General features: G+C 52.5%; 1 protein-coding gene across 1 annotated transcript in view; it reads right to left on the reverse strand.

Annotated features, from left to right (window-relative positions):
• AAAS (aladin WD repeat nucleoporin) overlaps nucleotides 1-21,578 on the reverse strand; it is a 444,387-nt gene that overhangs the window by 254,935 nt on the left and 167,874 nt on the right. The window contains exon 10 of the mRNA XM_085654670.1: nucleotides 1,315-1,439. Within this exon, the coding sequence (XP_085510796.1) occupies nucleotides 1,315-1,439 (125 nt within the window). The remainder of the gene's footprint in view (nucleotides 1-1,314; nucleotides 1,440-21,578) is intronic.

The following is a 21,578-nucleotide window of genomic DNA, read 5'->3' on the forward strand; positions in this document are numbered from 1 at the left end:
AGAACAAAAAGTCTCAAGAGGAGCAATCTGGACCAGTGTGAAAGCATATAGAAAAAAAGGAACCAACTTTGGTGCTCTGAGGTAGAGCTTATAAGGCTCCAGTGATGTTAGATCCAGTGTGGGACCCACCATTAATGAGGAGTCAATCAGTACCTATTGGCACAGGAGAGCTCATTTGGGATCCAGTCTGGCAGAGGAGATTCAAGAGGCAAGGAACCTTGAGATAGAAGTAACTATCAGAATCAATATTTTGGTTTGACCTTTATTCAACTAACAACAGTGAGCCATTGCGCAAGAAACTTCATTTAGAGAGCTTTGAAGGATGTCACAGTGACTGGGGGAGCCACTAAGTTCCACTATAATTTCCTCTGCATAATTGTGAGACAGGAATCGCTGTTGTTAAATAGTGCACAGTAAGGCGAACACATTAAGCCAGGTAAAGAAGAAAGTCCATGTGCCACATGACAACTAAGGGAAATGAGATACCTGCAAAATGCTCCACCCTAACCACAGATCTCTGGCCTGAAAGAAAGACCCAGAACCAGATTGAGTATCCTCTACATGTAGAACTGTAATTGATCTTTCAAACAGGTTTTGATGATCTGTTTCATCAAAAGTGGATGGTAAAACTGGCAAACTCTGCATGACAAAATGTCTTTGGTGTACAACAAGACAGATATTATCCACCACATCTCGCTGCACATGCACCAGATACAAACCGTGTTGGTGTGTGTGTGAAGAACATTATTGTTCTCCAACTGTATGTTGAACTGTTAAGCTGTTTCAAGAGCAGGCTTAAGGGTTTAAAGTCACTGGTGCTGTAATCACTTATCCTGTTTCTCATTAGCTAATTCATGCTCTGCCAGTGTGGTTTTCTATGCAGGTGACTTGTGTATCGAGACTTCAGGTTGGTACTCAACATGCGGGGTGACAGTAGTGCACCTAACATGGTACTGCTTTTACATTGGGTGACCAGCATTCCATGACTAGGCCTTAACAAACCAATAAGAAGTGCAACTTTGATGATGAATCTCTACGCTCAAGAGTGACTGATGGGACAAAACTCAAAGTTGGTTGAGAGGCCAATGGTAGAGAGACTCTCATCATAGTAATTGTTTAGACTTTCTGGATACGTTTATACCCTCAATGGACAACAGATTGCAGATATAGCAGGAATTTTATATACTATTCTATGCTTCTTTGTACTTTTGTCAGGGTTGATTTAATATGTTGTACTCACATTCCCTGGAACTCAGAAAGTACATGTTACAGTTGCTGTCTGATGTTTAATTTCTGGATATTGGAAGGTCTCACCTGAAAACACCTGTGGGCGTGGCTGCCAGCACCTTACTACCCTTGGGTGACCAAGACAGGAATGTGACTCCACCCCCTCCAACTCGCTGCAGCGGTACACAGTTCTCTGTAGATACATCCCACACCTAGCAGTGGAGACAAAGATCAGAGAGAACAAAATGAAGAAGAGATAATCTCGACATTATTTGCATAGCAGGTAGTTTTAGGGATACAGAATAGAGGAAGAGAGAAAAAAAGAAAGGAGAGAAAGTATACAAGGGATACTGATAAAAGAAAGGGGGGAGATAGAAATTAAAAGAGCTAAAACAGGGAAAGAGGAGAGAGCAAACCAAAGATAGTACAGAAAGTGTTATGTCTAGAATGAAAGAAAGAGGAAAACCTGACCAAGAAATAAAGAGGGTGTTAGACTTGGCATCTTTTGGACGTGTTTCCCCAGACTTTTTGCTTTTCTCACCTCCCGGTTTTGACTCTGTTTTTGCTGGCTTAGTGTCTCTGCGCACTTTCTCACTGCTGATCAGTGTGAAAGGGCAAGTGCTCCTATTGTAAATTGTGTTATGGATTGGTGTTTCCATGATTGGCATATTTGATTTACTTGTCAGTCCTTAGTAAAGTGCACTGAGTGTGCCAGGGCCTGTAAGTCAAATGCTGCTAGTGGGCTGCAGCACTGGATTGTGCCACCCACACAAGCAACCTGTAAATATAACTCTGGCCTGCCACTGCAGAGCCTGTGTGCAGTCTGGGACTGCCATGTCGACTTGGCAAGTGCACACACTTGCCAGTCCCTAACCTTCCCTTTTCTTACATGTCAGTCACCCCTAAGGTAGGCCCCAGGTACCCCTGTGGGCATGGTGCAGTGTATGTGAAAGGTATGACATGCCCTGGTGTTGGAGGGAGGACCACCGGGGCGTCGGAGAGACTACTCCGGGGCACCTTCCTACCGCAAAGTTATAGCCGAGCGCCGCTGAGAAGCCCCCTAGGGGAGGTCCTTCTCCTATGTTCGTACTAGGCCCAGTAATACCACCACACAGGACTCCGTATCAGTTGCTTAACTTGGTTCTTTATCATCAACAGTAGTATGTTCAATATTTACAGTGGGATCGAGGGATCCAAAAAGAGTCTCAATGTCTTTAGAGGGATAAGGTAGCGAGACAGTCTTAGTACCAGCCAGGTACGGGAAGGCTCTGCGCCAGACCTTGAGTGCTGGTCTCGGAGCGGCTCGGACGAGGAGAGCCGCGACGGCGTCTGCAGGGCTCGGGTGGTAGTTCCGCTTCGGTCGAGCCGCGACACAGTCAGCAGGGCTCCGGTGGTAGGTCCGCTTCGGTCAAGCCGCGACGAGGTCAGCTGGGCTCAGGTGGTAAAGTTCAACAAGGTCAGGCCGCGACAGCGTCAGCAGGGCCCCAAAGGTTCGTGAAGGTCTTTAAGCACGATGGAGCCGCGACGTCGTCAGCAGGGCTCAGAGGGTGGGTTTCAGGATGAGTCTTCTTCTGTAGGGTCAGCCGCGATCCGATCAGCAGGGCTCTTGACTCCAGGATACAACTGCTGTCCTGCTGTCGGGTCGCCCCAGTTATAGGACTGGAGCCCTTTGATGTCCGGACCCTTGCGCCCGGAGGGGGCGGAGAGGCCGGGTAGGGAGCGGCCAGACGCCCAGCAGGAGAGGCGCCAGGCGCCAGAGAGCTGTGGGGCGATCGCACCTAGGTGTGGAAGGACGGTTGGGGGTCCCATCGATACTGCCCTCCGCCGGGAGTGGGAAGGGTTCGCGTGGTATCCCCCTGTCCAGGGGTTGGCGCCTTGATGTCGGGCCTCGCTGGGACAGAGGCCGGGTGAAGCGGGGTCACGCAGGTGGTCACGTGGCGTGACGTATAATCCAAAATGGAGGAGCCCCGAGGTGCATGGGACCTCGTGCGGCTTGGCGAGGGGGAACGGGACCACGCCACGAGGCCGGCTCCCACACGCGTCCCCCCCCAGCTGAAGGCAGGGAGAGTCACCCATCTCCTTGGGGGTTCTCCTCGCCGAGGCGGAAGAATCTGGATAGGCCGTCAGCGTTGGCGTGGTCGTTGCCGGGCCGGTGTTCCACAGTGAAGTCCATCCCTTGCAGCGAGATGGACCATCGCAATAACTTGGGGTTCTCACCCCGCATTTGCATGAGCCACCGCAAGGGCCGGTGGTCAGTTTGGACCCTGAAGTGGGTGCCGAAAAGGTAGGGCCGGAGCTTCTTGAGAGCCCATACCACGGCGAAGGCCTCCCGCTCGATGGTGCTCCACCTCTGTTCTCGCGGCAGCAGTCGGCGGCTGATAAAGGCCACAGGTCGGTCGAGGCCCTTGGCGTCTAGCTGGGAGAGGACCGCCCCGACCCCGTACTCCGAGGCATCGGTCTGGACTACAAATTCCTTGCTGTAGTCAGGGGCCTGTAGCACAGGGGCAGCGCACATGGCCGCCTTGAGGGCCTCAAAAGCGGTCTGACAGCGGGGCGTCCATTGCACTAATTTGGGCTGTTTCTTGGAAGTGAGCTCCGTCAGGGGGCCAACAATGCTGCCATAATCCTTGATGAATCGTCGATAGTAGCCTGTGAGGCCTAGGAAGGCCCGGACAGCGGTTTGGGTTGCGGGGGGCTCCCATGCCTGGATGGCGTCGACCTTTAACTGGAGGGGCGCCACCTGGCCACTCCCCACCTGGTGGCCCAGATAGGTCACAGATCCTTGACCGATCTGGCATTTACTGGCCTTAATGGTGAGTCCGGCTCTTTGGAGAGCGGCCAGGACTTCTCCGAGGTGTCCTAGGTGCGCGGCCCAGTGGTCGCTGAAGACGGCAATGTCGTCGAGGTAGGCCGCACTGAAGGCTTCTAGTCCGGCCAGGACCTTGTTCACGAGCCTCTGAAAGGTCGCTGGGGCGTTCTTCATACCGAAGGGCATTACCCGAAAGTGGTAGTGCCCATCGGGGGTGGAGAAGGCGGATCGTTCCTGGGCGCTGGGAGTGAGCTTGATCTGCCAGTACCCAGCAGTGAGATCAAAGGTGCTTAGGTAGCGGGCGGCCCCTAAGCGATCATTCAGCTCGTCTGCACGTGGCAAGGGGTGGGCATCGGTCTTGGTGACTGCGTTCAGGCCCCGGTAGTCGACACAAAACCTGAGTTCCGGGGCAGTGCCGGGGGTGGCGGCCTTCGGCACCAAGACCACCGGGCTGGCCCACGGGCTGTCGGACGGCTCGATGACTCCGAGGGCGAGCATCTTGGCGACCTCGGTCTGTATGCAGGCTCGGACTCGGTCAGGTACTCTGTAAGCGCGGTGTCGCACAGGGGGGCTGTCCCCCGTATCCACGTCGTGGACGCACCAGGGGGTCACCCCGGGCGTGAGAGAGAAGAGGGCAGCGAAGGGTTGCAGCAGCTTCTGGCAGTCATGCCGCTGTTCTGGTGTCAGGGTGGCGGAGAGGCGGACGCCCTCCAAGGAGCCGTCTTGGCCTGAGGACCCCAGGAGGTCTGGTAGGGGCTCGGAGTCGCTTTCGCTCCCCTCGTCGGTAGCCAGCAGCAGGCTTAGTTCAGTTCGGGCAAAGTGGGGCTTGAGCCGGTTGGCGTGCAGGACCCGGAGGGGGTTCCTCGGGGACTCCATGTCGACTAGACACGTGACGGGGCTCTTCCTCTCAACTACCTTGAAGGGCCCGGTCCACTTGTCCTGCAGGGCGCAGGGGTCCACGGGTGACATGACCCAGACTTGCTGGCCCGGCTCGAACTCGATGGTTGAGGCTTTTTCGTCATACCAGCGTTTCATGTCTTCTTGGCTGGCTTCGAGGTTGGCTTCTGCCAGGGCCCGGAACTTCCGAGTCTGGTTCCGCAGGGTCAGGAGGTACCGGTAGACATCGGGAGGGGCATCTTGGACTTGCGCCTCCCAGCCCTCCTTGACCAGGCTGAGGGGCCCTCGGACGGGGTGCCCATACAATAGTTCGAAGGGGCTGAAGCCCAGGGATTTCTGTGGTACCTCCCGATAGGCGAACAGGAGGCAGGGCAGCAGGACATCCCATCTTCTCCTCAGGGGCTCTTCCAGGCCCTTGATCATCTCCTTCAGGGTTCTGTTGAACCGCTCGACCAGTCCGTTCCCCTGGGGGTGGTAAGGGGTGGTGAATTTATATGTGACCCCACATTGTTGCCAGAGGGATCGCATGTATTTTGAAATAAAGTTCGTACCCCTGTCGCTCACCACTTCTCGGGGGAACCCCACCCTGGAGAAGATGCCCATCAGGGCCGGACCCACCACTGGGGCTGTCACGGTGCGGAGTGGGATGGCCTCGGGGTATCGGGTGGCATGGTCGACCAGTACCAGGATGAAGCGGTGTCCCAGGGCGGTTCGGGGGTCGAGGGGCCCCACGATGTCGATCCCCACTCGTTCGAACGGGGTGTTGACGGTTGGAAATGGCTGTAGGGGGGCTTTCACTCGACCCCCAGTCTTCCCGCTAGCTTGGCAGGTCGGGCAGGACCGGCAGTGATGGTCCACGTCTTCTCATTCGGGGCCAATAGAAATGGGTCACTAGGCGGCTGTACGTTTTGTCCCGCCCGAGGTGTCCGGCGAGGGGCACGTCATGTGCCAGGTTCAGGAGGAACTCTCGAAATCGGAGGGGGACCACCAACACCCGGCCGGCCCCTAGTTCGGCGACTTTCTGCTCGCTGTATAATAAGTCATGGTCCCAATAGACCCAGTGGGTACCCGTGGGGTCCCCCGCAGCCTGGGCGGCCGCTTGCTGTCGGGCCCCCTCGAGGGACGGGCAGGCCTTCTGCTCTTGCTGGAATTGTTCGCGGGTGGGGCCCCCGTCGTGGCGCCACTGGGCCAGCTCGGGGATCTAGCTGAGGGAGGCGGCCTCGTCGGTAGAAAGTGCGGACGGCCCGGCCTCCTCGTCAGGTTCCTCCGTGCCGTAGGGGGTTGATAGTTCGGGGCCCGTGGCAGCGGCTGGTTGGGTGGTCATGGACCGGGTGGTGGCGCAGGCCCACTCGGGCAGTCCTAGCATCCCCAGATGCTCTCGGCGTTCCACCTGGGCCCAGGGGGAGCTCTCTAGGTCATTCCCCAGGAGGCAGTCTACTGGGGCGTCGTCGCGGACAGTCACTTTTAGGGTGCCGGACACTCCTCCCCACTCGAAGGGGATCCTGGCCATCCGGCACATGCTCTCGGTGTTGTCCGCGGTCCGGACAGGGCATAGGACATGCGGCAGGATTTGTTCGGGGGTCACCAGGTGGCAGCGGACAGCGGTCACACTGGCCCCAGTGTCCCGGAGGGCCTCGGCCCGTCATCCATTGATGGTGACCCACTGTTGGTACTTCTGGGTGTTGCTTGGGATGGCAGCTCGGGGTACCATTTCTCGGGAGCCCAGGCATACAAGCGACATAGCAGCTGGTTCCCACTCGGGGGACCCGCCGTCGTGGTTTTCTCCCTCGTCTTCTCCCTCCCCCAGGGCTGCGGCAGCTATTTGCCGGGGAGGGGGCCCAGCGGTCCCGTTCCGTCGGTTCACGGGGCAGGCCGGGTCGCTCGCATAGTGGCCGGTCTGCTGGCAGCCGAAGCAGGTCACTGTCGGTCGTGGTCCAGGCCGTGCGATTGGAGTCCCCCTTCGGCCCATGGTCGGGGACGTGTTGTTGGTGGCTTGGCCTCGTGGCGGGCTTCGGGGCGGCCCGGCCGGGAATTCTCGACTGCGGTGGGACCCCCCTCCTCCGCCTCGCTGGCGGGGAGGTCCCGTGGTACTCCGTTGGTAGTCCCCCACGGGATTCCGGGGGACCCGGGTGTTGACCCATCGGTCTGCTTCGGCGGCGAGCTTCCGGGGCTTGGTCAGTTTACTGTCCAGGAGGTGTTGCCTTAGTTCAACAAAGCAGTTGTTGGCGAGGTGCTCCCAGACAATGAGGTCGAACAGTTCATTGTATGAGGTGACCTTGCTTCCTTTGATCCATCCTTCCAATGCTCGGCTGAAGAAGTCCACGTATTCGACCCACGTGGTACCGGGGAGCTTCTTGCAGTCCCGGAAGCGCTGCCGGTACATCTCGGGTGATAGTCCGTAGCGTGTGAGTAGGGCTTCTTTCATGTGGTCGTATGATGTCATCACCGCGTCGGGGAGTTGCAGCAGGGTATCCCGGCCCTCGCTGAGGAACCTCCCCCATAGGCCGGCACCCCAATCCTTCCGGGGTACCCGATGGGAGGTCATGGCTACTTCGTACGCTCGGAACCATTGCTGGATGTCGTCATTTTTATAGTACTCCTTGATGACATCCTTGGGAATGTGAACCTTTGGCTCGGTCAGTGGCAGAGCGTCCCGGGCTCCGGGGGTGCTGGTCTCCCCCGTTTTAGCTTTTAGTTCAAGTTCCTTGAGGCTCCTCTCGTGCTCGAGGGTTAGCCGTCTCTCCTCTAGTTCCCGATGCCGTTTCTTTCCTCGATTTCCTCTTGCAGCCGTAGTTGCTCCAAGGCTATTTTCTTCTCCGCCAGTAGGAGCTCACCGTCCAGCCGGAGTCGGGCGAGGTCCATTTCGTGTGTCCGGACCCTCTCCCGTTCTCGCATTTCTTCGGGGGAAAGGCTGTTTTCTGGGACGGTTCGCCCCCCATCTGTCGGGGTTGGGGTTGGCAGGTTTCGGTCCCGGGCCGAGGTCCCTTCGGCTCGGGGTGGAGTGATCTCGGGTTCTGCCCAGGCTTTCAGGGCTTTCTGCATTTCTTCCTTGGTCCCCAATCCTGTGGTTGGGATCCCTTTGTCCTTGCAGAATTGTTTTAGTTCTTTGTGGGTGTATTCTTCCAACCTTTCCGGCTGGAAGGTTGCGGCCACGGTTGCCTCTTGGCCGTCCATGGTTCCCTTTTCTTTCCGTCTGGTTAGGTAGTGGGTGCGTTACTGGCCTGTACGATTGCGTCTGGCTCGGATCCCGTCGCTGGCCACCAAATGTTGGAGGGAGGACCACCGGGGCGTCGGAGAGACTACTCCGGGGCACCTTCCTACCGCAAAGTTATAGCCGAGCGCCGCTGAGAAGCCCCCTAGGGGAGGTCCTTCTCCTATGTTCGTACTAGGCCCAGTAATACCACCACACAGGACTCCGTATCAGTTGCTTAACTTGGTTCTTTATCATCAATAGTAGTATGTTCAATATTTACAGTGGGATCGAGTGATCCAAAAAGAGTCTCAATGTCTTTAGAGGGATAAGGTAGCAGGACAGTGTTAGTACCAGCCAGGTACGGGAAGGCTCTGCGCCAGACCTTGAGTGCTGGTCTCGGAGCGGCTCGGACGAGGAGAGCCGCGACGGCTTCTGCAGGGCTCGGTGGTAGTTCCGCTTCGGTCGAGCCGCGACACAGTCAGCAGGGCTCCGGTGGTAGGTCCGCTTCGGTCGAGCCGCGACGAGGTCAGCTGGGCTCAGGTGGTAAAGTTCAACAAGGTCAGGCCGCGACAGCGTCAGCAGGGCCCCAAAGGTTCGTGAAGGTCTTTAAGCACGATGGAGCCGCGACGTCGTCAGCAGGGCTCAGAGGGTGGGTTTCAGGATGAGTCTTCTTCCATAGGGTCAGCCGCGATCCGATCAGCAGGGCTCTTGACTCCAGGATACAACTGCTGTCCTGCTGTCGGGTCGCCCCAGATATAGGACTGGAGCCCTTTGATGTCCGGACCCTTGCGCCCGGAGGGGGCGGAGAGGCCGGGTAGGGAGCGGCCAGATGCCCAGCAGGAGAGGCGCCAGGCCCCAGAGAGCTGTGGGGCGATCGCACCTAGGTGTGGAAGGACGGTTGGGGGTCCCATCGATACTGCCCTCCGCCGGGAGTGGGAAGGGTTCACGTGGTATCCCCCTGGCCAGGGGTTGGCGCCTTGATGTCGGGCCTCGCTGGGACAGAGGCCGGGTGAAGCGGGGTCACGCAGGTGGTCACGTGGCGTGACGTATAATCCAAAATGGAGGAGCCCCGAGGTGCATGGGACCTCGTGCGGCTTGGCGAGGGGGAACGGGACCACGCCACGAGGCCGGCTCCCACACCTGGTGTGTGTGGTATGTCCTGATAGTGAATTACTGCCTATTTCGTTTTTCACTATTGCAAGGCTAACTGTTCCCATAGGACCGAATGGGGAGTTTGTTTATAACATCTTATAAACATAACGGACCCTGGGAACAAAGTAGAGAAATAAAGTGTAGTATCCCTGAACTCAGAATCTAAAGATGCATCTTTTAGTGAAGGTGATTTTTACATTCCGAGTTTGAAAATACCACTTATAGAAAGTAGGTATTTTCATGCTCAGCCATCCAGTAGGCCTCTGCTGGGTTTGTGGACTGACTGTCTGGGTTTTGGATGACAGGGGCTGGAGAGGAGCAGTGGCTCCAGAGAGTCTAGATGGGTCAGGGAAGGGCTGACTAGACCTGGGCTGCAATTAGAGTAGACATGGGCTGCATTTAGAGTAGGGAGAGGAAATTTCCTTTCACCTGAATGAGCCTGGTCTGCCTCTGACAATGCTGTCTCCACCTGCTGCCAGGAAGCTGCACCAGAGAGGACAGCCCTGGTTCTGGCTGGGCACAGGCACTCTCTGCCTGAGGGGACAAAGGATTCTGGGCTATAAAAAGTGAGACCCTACCCATAAACGTTAGAACTTGCTGGAATCAAGGAACCTGTCAAGAAGAAGAGCTGGAAGAGCTGCCAGGAGGAGTAATGCCCCTTTGCTGAGCAGTTGCTTTGTTGGGTTGGCCTGCAATTGTTGCTTCAGCCTTGGGCAGTGAAAGGACTGAACTTTCTTTACTTGTGCTGAGTATCTCCAAGGGCCTGAAATAGAGCTGCCCTCCTGTTCTGAAGTCTCCGGGACTGTAAACACTTCATCAGTCTCTGGGTACCTCTTCTGGAGCCACTGTTTCAATTGCCAAAGAGAAGGGAACCGTCACCGACTCCGTCGGTGGCTCTTTGGCCTGACGGCACCGCATACCGCACCGTCCGCAGCTCACACCACAACCCTGGTTTCACCGACGACAACCGACATCGCTGCCACAGAGCGGCTGCTTGCACCGTGACCTGTGGGCACCGCAGTCTGCACCGCCTCGCTTCACTATCCTGGTCTCACCGATGCTGTCGCTGCTGCTGACCGGACACCCGTGACCACATCGTGTTGGGGGCACTGCTCGAAAAGCTTTACGGCGCACCGCCTAGTCCCACACAGCCTTCTGGGCCGACTGACGCCAGCTTCCACAAACCGGCTCTGTCGCCTGCACCGCAAGCTGCCACCACCGTATCGAGCACCGTCTCCCCTGCACTGTAAGCCTTGGTCTCACCGACGCCGTCTCGACGATCGTCACCGAGCCGCTGCCTGCACCGCATCGAGAGGACACCGTGCCCTGCACCGCTTCCATTTTGCAATGCAACTGCGACGGTTGCCATGACCGGCTCGCACCTCTGTGTAAGACGCAACGAGAAAGGTACTGTTACCGAGTCTGTTCACACTTTTGCTGGCCCGTATCGACGCGGTTGGCTGGAACTGGTAGACTCTGTTGTTTTCAGCATCGCGGTAGTTTTAGTTTAATTTATGGGCTTATATAGCGCTTGAATCACCCCCAGAGGGGTATCTCAGCGCTTGTGGACTTGCAGAAGAAAGTTGTCACTGTGGGCTGGTCTAAAAAAGGGCAGTTTTTAAAGCCTTCCCAAATTTTAAATGGTCTGGTCATTGCCTTAAAGCTATGGCAAGTTGGTTCCATAAGGAGGGCGCCTGATATGAAAAGGCCTTTCCTCCTGTCAGTGCTTTTTTGACCAAAGGAATTTTAAGCAAAGATTTTGAGCCAGATCGAAGGTCCCGATGGGGAATATATTGATAGAGTCTCTCCGCCGGATAGGCAGGTCCATTTCCCCATATTGCCTTGTGCGTCAGACAATAGATCTTAAATTTCACTCGTTTACGCACAGGTAACCAATGCAGCTGTTGTAGAAGAGGGAGTGAAGCTGATCTGTGAGGGGTGTTTAAGACTAAGCGAGCAGCAGTGTTTTGTACAACCAGAAGGCGCTTCAGAGAGGACTCTTTAGCCGCGATCAGTAAGGCGTTACAGTAATCTAATTTACTCAACACCAGGGTTTGGATGAGGGTCTTTCGCAAGGAGTCGGGGAGATAAGGAAAAACTCTTCTCAGCAGGCCCAGCACATGAAAGCATGAGCCAACGGTATGTGTTACATGCTCTTTCATGGTTAAAGTCGGTTCAAGGCGCACCCCTAAGTTATTTGCAGTGGTTTTTGGTGCTAGGGCTGTTCCTAGCTCTTTAATCCACCAGTCTTGTGCACACAATAGTGGGACCTCGCCAAAGAGCATGATTTCAGTCTTTCCGGCATTCAGCTGTAAGAAGTTGTTTCTGATCCACTGTGATATGGCCAGCATGCCGGAAGAGAAGGAAGCTTGGTCTGTCTGAGAGGTCTTATTGAAGGAGAAGGTAAGTTGGATGTCATCTGCATAGGATATCGGGATGAACCCATAGTGAGGCCAAGGGGGCAATGTAGATGTTGAACCAAGTTGTGCGTAAGTGCCTTGAGGCACTCCCTTGATCAGTTTCTTTCGTATTAGACCGGTATGTTCCCAGGTTGATGGTCTGGGTACGATTAGAGAAGAAACTAGTCATCCGCTGCAGTGCCACTCCCCAAATCCCGGCTTCCCTCAATCTCCTGAGCAGAGTCTGGTGGTCGACTGTATCGAATGCGGTGGAGAGATCTAATAATTCCAGGAAGGTAGGTTGGCTATTATCTAGTGCAAGCCTGATGTTATCAGTAACGGCCACCAGGGCAGTTTTTGTGCTATGTTTTGGCCGGAAGCTTGATTGAGATGGATCCAGGTAGCCAGCCAATTCGATATGGTCAGATAGATGTTTATTTACATGTTTTTCCAAAACTTTGCTCAGAAATGGTTGGAGGGAGATAGGGCGGAGATTTGAGAGATCTTCAGTTGAAGCTTTGGTGTTTTTTCTGATTGGGATGATCTGAGCCGCCTTCCATGTTAGAGGTAGGTGGCCTTCCTTCAGTGATTGATTCAATAGAGAGCAGATGGGCTCTGATAGCAATTTGGCAAGAGTAGCTGAAATCCTTGCAGGTAGGTTATCGAGAGGCGAGCCAGATTTTACCTTGCACATTAGTGTTTCTGTCTCTTCCCGAGATAAAAGGGGGAAATTCAGCAGCGATTCTGCCCTTGTGTAAGGTGGGGATACTGTTATGGTGTCTGCTGGCAGAGGACAGCTTGTCGCAGTGATCTTATTATAGATGATGTCAATTTTCTGTATGAAGAAGTCGCTTATTTTATCGCAGAGAGACTGAGAAAAGTTTTCTTCCAATTCACAGGCTTTAGGGCTAATGAAAGCTTTCAGAAAATGGTATAGGGCTTTGCGGGTGTTCTCCGCTTGGCTTAGTTGTTGAGCTATGTGAGTTTTCCGAGTCTACTTAATGTTTTTGTGAAAAGAGTGAGGGCTGATCTATATTTCTCTTTATCATCTTTAAGATGGGTTCGGCGGCATCTTCTTTCTAGGTTTTTACAGTGGCTTTTTTTCCCTTATGAAGTTCAGGAGTAAACCAGGCTGCCTGGGTTTGTCTAGATTTAGTTGATCGTGTTTTCAGTAGGGCGATCAGTTCGATAGCGGCTAAGGCGGTTTTATTGAAGTGGGCTAGACTCTCTTCTATAATACTAAGTGCAATGCCCCCAGGTGGTGTAAAAGCCATTGAGAAAGTTTCTGGATTAATTTCATGCCATTGTCTATATGAGGATTGATTGAGTGGGGCGGGCGACTCTAGTTCTCTGGGCCCTGCACTTGAAAGTCAATGAGAGTGTGGTCCGACCAGCTTATAGGCTTTGGGGCTTCACATGTGAGGAGAGGAGAATTAGAGAAGATAATGTCTAGGGTGTGCCCTGCTGTGTGAGTTGGACCATCATTGATTTTTGTAAGGTTCAATGTGGATAGGTCAGCCAAAAATGATGATGTTTCTGCCTTGTCAAGGCATTTCCTACGCCGATGACACCCAGCTGATTCTCTCCCTCACCAGAGACCCCGACACCGCCAAAGCCGACCTACACGAAGGGATGAAAGATGTCGCCGAATGGATGAACATCAGCCGCCTGAAGTTGAACACGGACAAGACAGAAGTCCTCATCCTGGGACCGTCGCCCTCCGCATGGGACGACTCCTGGTGGCCCCCGGCCCTGGGCACCGCACCCAAGCCAACGGACCACGCACGCAACTTGGGCGTCATCCTGGACTCCTCCCTATCGATGACCAGACAAGTCAACGCCGTCTCCTCATCTTGCTTCCACAACCTCCGCATGCTCCGCAAGATCTTCAGATGGATCCCGACCGAGACCAGGAAGACTGTCACCCAGGCCCTCGTCACCAGCAGACTAGACTACGGAAACACCCTCTACGCCGGTACAACAGCCAAGCTTCAGAAAAGACTTCAGCGTATCCAGAACGCCTCCGCCCGTCTCATCCTGGACGCCCCCCGACGCAGCCACATCTCGAGCCACCTGAGAGACCTGCACTGGCTCCCTGTCAACAAGAGGATCACGTTCAGACTCCTCACCCACGCACACAAATCCCTCCACGACCTGGGCCCAAGGTACCTCAACGACCGCCTGACCTTCTACACGCCCACCCGACAGCTACGATCCGCGAACCTCGCCCTCGCCGTCGTCCCTCGCATCCAGAGAGCCACCGCCGGAGGAAGATCCTTCTCCTACCTGGCGGCTAAGACATGGAACTCCCTGCCCGTCCACCAGCAGCTGACCCAGGACCACCTCGTCTTCAGGAAACAGCTCAAGACCTGGCTGTTCGAGCAGTAGCAGACCCCCTCCCCCAAGCGCCTTGAGACCCTTCCGGGTGAGTAGTGCGCGATACAAATTCCTTGATTGATTGATTCACTGTATATATTGAAGTCTCCCAGCAACATAAAGTTGCTGGAAGAGATCACATAAGGGGCTATCAGCTCCATGAGTTGAAGAGAGAATTCGGCAATGGGGCCTGGTGGGCGGTATACCAGTGCCCCTTTCCAGCTATTTTGTGGTGAAAGATCCATCCTGAAAATCAGGATTTCGATCTTCTTGTTGCTACGCTGTTCTAAAATTGTAATTTTCACTCTGTCACCATGGATGATAGCTATCCCTCCTCCCATTTTGATCGGCCTGTCGTTTCTTTGGATCCTATACCCCTCTGGTATAGCGATGGTGATTGCGGGGGTGCTGATAGGTTTTAGCTATGTCTCGGTTACAAAACCTACATCAGGTTTTTCTGAGCTAAGTAGGTCCCAGATCTCAGTCGCATGTTTGGGGAGTGATTTCACATTTCCCAGGAAGCCTTTCCAGCATTGTCTGGGAGGGGTAAGTTTATGCTCAAAATTCAAATCCAAATCTGCTGCATTCTTGGCATTTAATTTATTTGTGTCTGTGGCAAGTTTACTCAATACTTTGGGGTCAACTGGTCTAGGTGCTGCTAAGACTGAACCTATGTTCTGATACCTGCAGTATAAGCAGGAAAAGAAACCTTTCAGGTAGTTTAGGTGTTGTGCCCCGTCACTATAGCATGAGTGGCATGGGTAGTGGCAGTTTTCCCTGATGAGCAGAAGATCAGACCTAGAGTACCTAAGATTTGAGTGAGTAACTGGTTCTAGATGCGAACGGAAAGGGTCCCTGGCGACGGTCGGGCGCGGACGGGCTTGCCTTTGGCGCACCATCTGCGCGCTTCGTATTCCATCCATTTTTATGGTGGTATAGAGAGGCTGGAGCGCCAACCCTGTACGGAGCTACCGACTCGTATGAAGTGAGGTTTTTTTAGGTATTTCTGCAGTTTAGAAGACATCTTCCAACGTATCTATTTTTCACAAACTTTATTATGGATTCTTTATTGTTTTTGGTCTTGTTTTGAGTATATAAATATAGTGGATATTTTTCTAAACTGGTGTGGTGTCCTTTTGTAGTGCTTACACTGTATTACTGTTGGTTATGTGCAAATGCTTTGCACACTGCCTCTAAGATAAGCCTGACTGCTTGTGCCAAGCTATCATGGGGTGAGCAGGGGTTATTTTAGGGGTGTAAGTCCCTTATTCTGACTAAAAGTAAGGGTCCCTACTTGGACAAGGGTGCAAACCCTTGCCAACTAGAGACCCCCATTTCTAACAGAGGGAGTAAGAGAAAGCATGGGAGTAACAGCGGTGAACTATTGGAGAGATATCAGGAAGAAAAATTCAATAATGAGGACTACTAGCTATCAATGAAAAGATGTCAAAGATGAAAGGTAAGAGCTGCAAAGAAAAAGAGAAGAAAAAGTGAAGGAGAAATGTAAAATATCAAGGTATAGATGCGAGAAAAGAAATATAAAAACATTAGAAACGGATTAACAGCATGCGTTCAAACTTGTCAGTGTTACTTTCGTAGCTTTTCAATAAAACACATGTAGCTTCTTCTGTTCCTCCCTAAACTACACTCTTGTCATGAGATGCAGGTGAGGGAGAAATCAAATCAGCAATGTTGCAGGCATTTTGAGTACAACAAAGAACACACTATAGGTAAGCACAGTAGCAAAAGTGGGCATCCCGCGTCTGATTCAACAGCAACCGCTGCAGGTGCATTTGTGGTGAGGCTTGTGAATTAAAAAAAAAGGAATATGCTACTTACCAGTATGCATCTGTTCTTGACATGTAGAGCTGCAGATCTACACACTATGCATAGATCGCCATCTGGTGTTGGGCCCGGATGTTTGCACTTGTTTTTGTCTTTGAAAGTCTTTGGAAGTCACGAGGTATGTGACTCCTCCTTTGGATCATAATGCGCATGGGCATCGGCTCCATCCTCAGATTGTTTTTCGCCAGCAGGGAAATGATGGAGCTTTGTAAGAAACAGGAAGGATGCCCATGTATGGTGTATCTAAGTAAGATAATAATGGAACAGATAAAGGTAGCCGGGGAGGCAGGTGGGCGTGTGTAGATCTGCAGCCCTATATGCCAAGAACAGATGCATACTGGTAAGTAGCATATTCTGTTCGAGGCATATGAGCTGCAGATTACACACTATGCATAGACTGTATAGCAGTCTCCCCTCCTAGCTGCCACCACCAGTTTCTGTTGCAGTAGTTTGAAATAGTGTTTTGAGTACAGCCTGACCCACACTAGCTTGTTGTTTAGTTTGCACATCAACACAATAGTGTTTTGTGAATGTGTGCGGTGTAGACCATGTAGCTGCTCTGCAGATGTCGTCTAAGGGAATGTTCCCTAAAAATGCAATTGAAGCCCCTATCTTTCGTGTAGAGTGGGCTTTAGGAGGAACAGATAATGTACGTTTTGCTTTGTGGTAACATTTGTATGCACTTGACAATCCACCTAGCTATCCCAGATTTTGATATGGGGTTGCCCTTGTGTGGTGGTGAGAAAGACACAAATAGTTGTTTGGTCTTACAAAAAGGTTGCGTTCTCTCTATGTAGTTCAGCAGTGCTCTTTTGACATCTAAGGTGTGAAGAGCTCTTTCTGCGACTGTTTGTGGCTGCGAGAAGAATACAGGCAGCTCTACAGATTGAATGAGGTGGAAGGGAGAAATGACTTTAGGGAGGAATTTAGGATTAGTTCGGAGAACAACCTTATTATGATGCATTTGCAGAAAGGGTTCCTGAATAGTTAGTGCTTGTAGTTCGCTAACTCTTCGTAGAGAAGTAATAGCTACTAGGAAAGCAGTTTTCCATATTAAGAATTGCAGCTCACATTTATGTAGAGGTTCAAATGGCGGCCCCATTAGCCTTGTGAGAACGATGTTTAAATTCCACACAGGTGAAGGTGGTACTCTGGGGGGAATTATTCTTTTGAGCCCTTCCATAACAGCCTTTATGGCAGATACTCTGAAAAGTGACAGATGTTGTCTATTTTGTAGATATGCTGCTATGGCAGCAAGATGCAGTCTGATAGACGTGTAGGCTAAGTTGCATCTTTGGAGGTGTAGTAAGTAGCCTATGATGTGTTGGATAGACACATCTAGGGGATCAGTGTTGTTCTTATGACAGTATATTACAAAACTTTTCCACTTGGCTGCATAGCATGCTCTAGTGGTAGGCCGTCTAGCTTCTTTGATGACGTTCATACAGTCAGGAGGAAGGTTGAGGTAATCGAATTCTAAGACTTCAGGAGCCAGATCGCTAGGTTGAGCTGAGCTGGGTCTGGGTGCTGTATCTCTCTATGGTTCTGGGTTAGGAGGTGTGGAGAGAGGTGTAATTTTTGGTGCGGAACTACGGAGAGTTCCAGCAATGTGGTGTACCATGGTTGTCTGGCCCAAGTCGGAGCAACTAGGATGAGCGTTAAGGAGTGTTGCTGTAGTTTGCGCACCACCAGTGGAATGAGTGGGAGAGGCGGAAAAGCGTACGCAAATCTGCCTGACCAGTTCATCCATATCGCATTGCCTTTGGACAATGGGTGAGGATACCTGGCGGCGAAGTTTGGGCATTTGGCGTTTTGGTGGGAGGCGAAGATGTCTATCTGTGGTTGCCCCCACATCTGAAAAAATAGTTGAAGAACTTGTGGATGAAGTCCCCACTCGTGGATTTGTTGTTTGATGGCTCAACAGATCGGCTATTGTGTTTTGGACTCCTGGGACATGTTGGGCTAGGAGAAAAATGTTCTGAGGTATAGCCCACCTCCATATGCTCTGTGCTAGCTGAGAGAGCTGCAGAGAGTGTGTTCCGCCTTGTTTTTGGATATAATACATGGCTGTCATGTTGTCGGTGCGGACTAAGACAGCTTTCCCTGAAATGTGTATTTGGAATGCTTTCAAGGTTAGGAATATGGCTAGTAGCTCCAGGTGGTTGATGTGGAGTAACTTTTGCTGAGGCGTCCACCTGCCCTGCATGGTGTGATGTAGTAGGTGAGCTCCCCAGCCGAAGAGCGATGCGTCCGCTGTCATGACTATTTGAGGAACGGGCTCAGGGAACGGTCGCCCTTTGGAAAGGTTCTTGGTTTTCCACCACTGCAGAGAGCGATGGGTACAACCGTCTACCAACACCAGAACTGTTAGCTGACCTTGAGCCTGGTTCCATTGGCGTGCTAAGCACTCTTGGAGAGGACGCATCTGGAGTCTTGCATAAGGCACTATGAATATGCATGAGGCCATCATCCCTATGAGTTGCATGAACACTCGAGCTGGAAGAGAGTGTTGCGGTTGGAATCTGGTGATAAGAGCTTGTATGCTCGCTATCCTGGTAGGACTGGGATAGGCTAGCGCCCTTGAGGTGTCTATCGTGGCACCGAGGTATTGTTGTGTGTGGGACGGTTGGAGCTGGGACTTGGTGTGGTTTATTGTGAACCCCAGGTCGTGAAGATGTTGAATAGTGGCGCGAGTGTGTTGTACACACTGATTGTATGAGCTGGCTTTTATGAGCCAGTCGTCTAGATATCGGAAGACATGGATGTGTTGTCTTCTTAGGTGTGCTGACACCACCGTTAGGCACTTGGTAAACACCCTTGGTGCTGTGGTGACTCCGAATGGGAGTACTTTGAATTGATAGTGCTCACCGTCCACTAAGAATCTGAGATATTTTCTGTGAGCGCTGTGAATGGGAATGTGGAAATAGGCGTTCTTGAGGTCTAGAGTAGCAAGGAAGTCGCCCTGGGAAAGCAGAGGGAGGACCAGCTGAAGTGTGACCATGTGGAAGTGGTCTGAGTGTATGTATAGGTTTAGGAGTCTGAGGTCTGAAATAGGCCTTAGAGAGCCGTCCTTCTTTAGTATGAGAAAATAGAGGGAGTAAACTCCCTCTTTTTGTTGGTGCAGGGGAACTGGTTCTATTGCACTTTTTTGTAGGAGGGAGAATACCTCCTGCTTTAGCAGTAACAGATGTTCTTGTGACATTGGACGGTGTTTGGGTGGTATGGTTGGGAGGGTAGATGTTAGTTCGACACAGTAGCCTGATTGAATTATTTGGTGCACCCACCTGTCTGAAGTGATGTTTGCCCAGGCAGGGAGGAATTGATGGAGTCTTCCCCCGAATGGAGTGGAATGGTCTGGGGGAAGTGGAGGGAAGTCATGGGGTGGGGATGGAGGCAGAGTGGGAGTTGTTGTTTTTTCCTCTGCCTTTGCTGTTGTTCCCCCTGTAACCACCCCTTTGGTAACCTCTAGCAAAGGTGGATTGGGTGGGAGCCTTGTAAGAGGTGGAGGGGCTATCAGAGGGGTAGCCTCTATGCGTGCTTCTGAAGGTTGAGCGACGAAAGGACCGTCTGGGAGCTTGCAACTGCAAGGCTCCCATAGACTTAGCCGTGTCTGTATCCTTTTTCATTTTCTCAAGTGATACGTCCACGTTGAGGCCAAATAGGTGTTGCTCATCAAAAGGCTGATTGAGTATGGAACTCTGGACTTCGGGTTTAAAATCCGAGATGCGTAACCAGGCATGCCTGCGCAAAAGGACACTGGTGTTTATTGCCCTTGAGGCGGTATCTGCTACATCTAGGGCACAACGGATGGAGGTGTTAGTGATGGTTTTACCCTCCTGTATGAGTTCATTGGCCCTGTTTTTATACTTGTTAGGGAGGTGCTGCATTATGGACTCAAGCTCATCATAATGTGCCCTGTCATACCTGGCTAACAGCGCTTGGGTATTAGCAATGCGCCATATGTTTGCTGCCTGTAACGCTGTGCGTTTGCCAGAGGCGTCCAGGACTTTAGATTCCTTATCTAGTGGTGGTGCGTCACCTGATGTTTGGGAATTTACTCTCTTCCTTGCATTAGAGACTACCAAGGAGTGTAGTGGTGCGGGGCCTTTAGTGTATACTGGATCAGTAGGAGCAGCCTTATACTTTTTTCAATTCTCGGGTTGATGACTCGAGCTCTGACTGGGTCTTTAAAGATCTCTGGTGCATGCTTAATGACCCCTTTAAGCATGGGTAAAATTGAGGTGGACCTTTGTGTGGTATCAAAAGTGTCCATCAGAAAATCTTCCTCTACTGGGTCTGTATGAAGGGCAACCCCGTGGTATTGAGCAGCTCTGTGAAGGAGCTGGTTGAAGCCGATATTGTCCTCTGGAGGAGAAGGCCTGGAGGGATAGATGTCATCTTGTGGGGTGTAAGGGATGTCTGGGAGCCAGTAGGGGTAGGGTTCTCAAGGGGTTGATCGTCCGCACCTCCCCCTGCATCATCTGAGGTGTTGTCATCATCATCATCATCTACTGGGGTAGGTGATGGTGTAGGAGAGTGGTGTGGTGGGGGAGGAGGAGGAAGAGGAGAAGGGATCCTTAATGGAGAGGTAGCAAAGTCTCTCTTTTTTGGTGCTGGTTCAGGCGTTTCCAGGGGTCTTTTCTTGATGCTAAGCATTAAATGACCAGTCTTAGGATCCTTCACAAGAGTCTTTTGAGTAGGATCTGGACGAAATAGTTCCTCTGTGAGAGGCAGATCCTTCGGAGTCGAGGGCTTCGGTGCCGTAAGCTTTTTCGGTGTCGACTCGGTAGCGGTTCTAGGTTTGGAACCGAGTAGTTTGGTAGTGTCTTTATCAGATGGAACCTGGTGTTGTTTTTTCGGTTCCGAGGTCTTTGGCTTTGAAGAATCGGGGCCTTTTGGTGGGCGCTTTTTAGTCGGTTTCGAGGATGCTGTCGGTGCCGAGGAACCAGTGCTAGCCTTTGACGCCGAGTGCTTTGATGTCGAAGCAGGGGTCAGCGTGGATGAGGACGAGGACGTCTTCTTTTTCAGTGACGGAGTATGTTTTTCGGCACCGAGGGTAGGTTGACTCGAGCCCAAGCCACCTAAAGGCATAATAGGCTTCTTTACCGGGCCCGAAGGCGGGGCATGGGAAGCAGTGTCACGGTGTGCACCTGGGACCGAAAGTGAAGGTGGTACCGAAGCCTTTTTTGATAGTGTCTTGGGGGGGGGGTTTGGGTCGGGGTCGACGTCTGTACTCACTGCCCTTTGAGCTGGAGTGATGTCTTCGACGTCGGAATCATCTGCTTCGGAGACGCTGATGATGGCTTCTTCGACCCGACCTTGCTCCGGAACATCGACGCCTTCTTGGAAGATGTCGTCGGGGATCAAAGATGACGAGCGCGCCATTGTTCTTCGTGCTCGTCGGCCCCGGGTCGTCTTCTTGGAGTGGAAGGAGGCGCAAGCTGAACAGTCTCTGGTCTCGTGCTCCGGTGAGAGGCAGAGGTTGCACACCTCATGTAGGTCGGTGTGGGGAAACTTCAACCCACATCGAGGACACTTTTTGAATGGCGCCCTTTCCATGAGCCGGAGATGAGGCCCAAGTAGGCCCGAAGGCCTTCGTCGATGCCCGGAATCGAAGATTTCGAAGTTGAAGGGTCGCGTGGATTGGAAAGACGCGATCGAAACAATACCGTTGAGAAGG

Source organism: Triturus cristatus, chromosome 4_1, assembly GCF_964204655.1.
Source record: "Triturus cristatus chromosome 4_1, aTriCri1.1, whole genome shotgun sequence".
Lineage (NCBI taxonomy): Eukaryota > Metazoa > Chordata > Amphibia > Caudata > Salamandridae > Triturus > Triturus cristatus.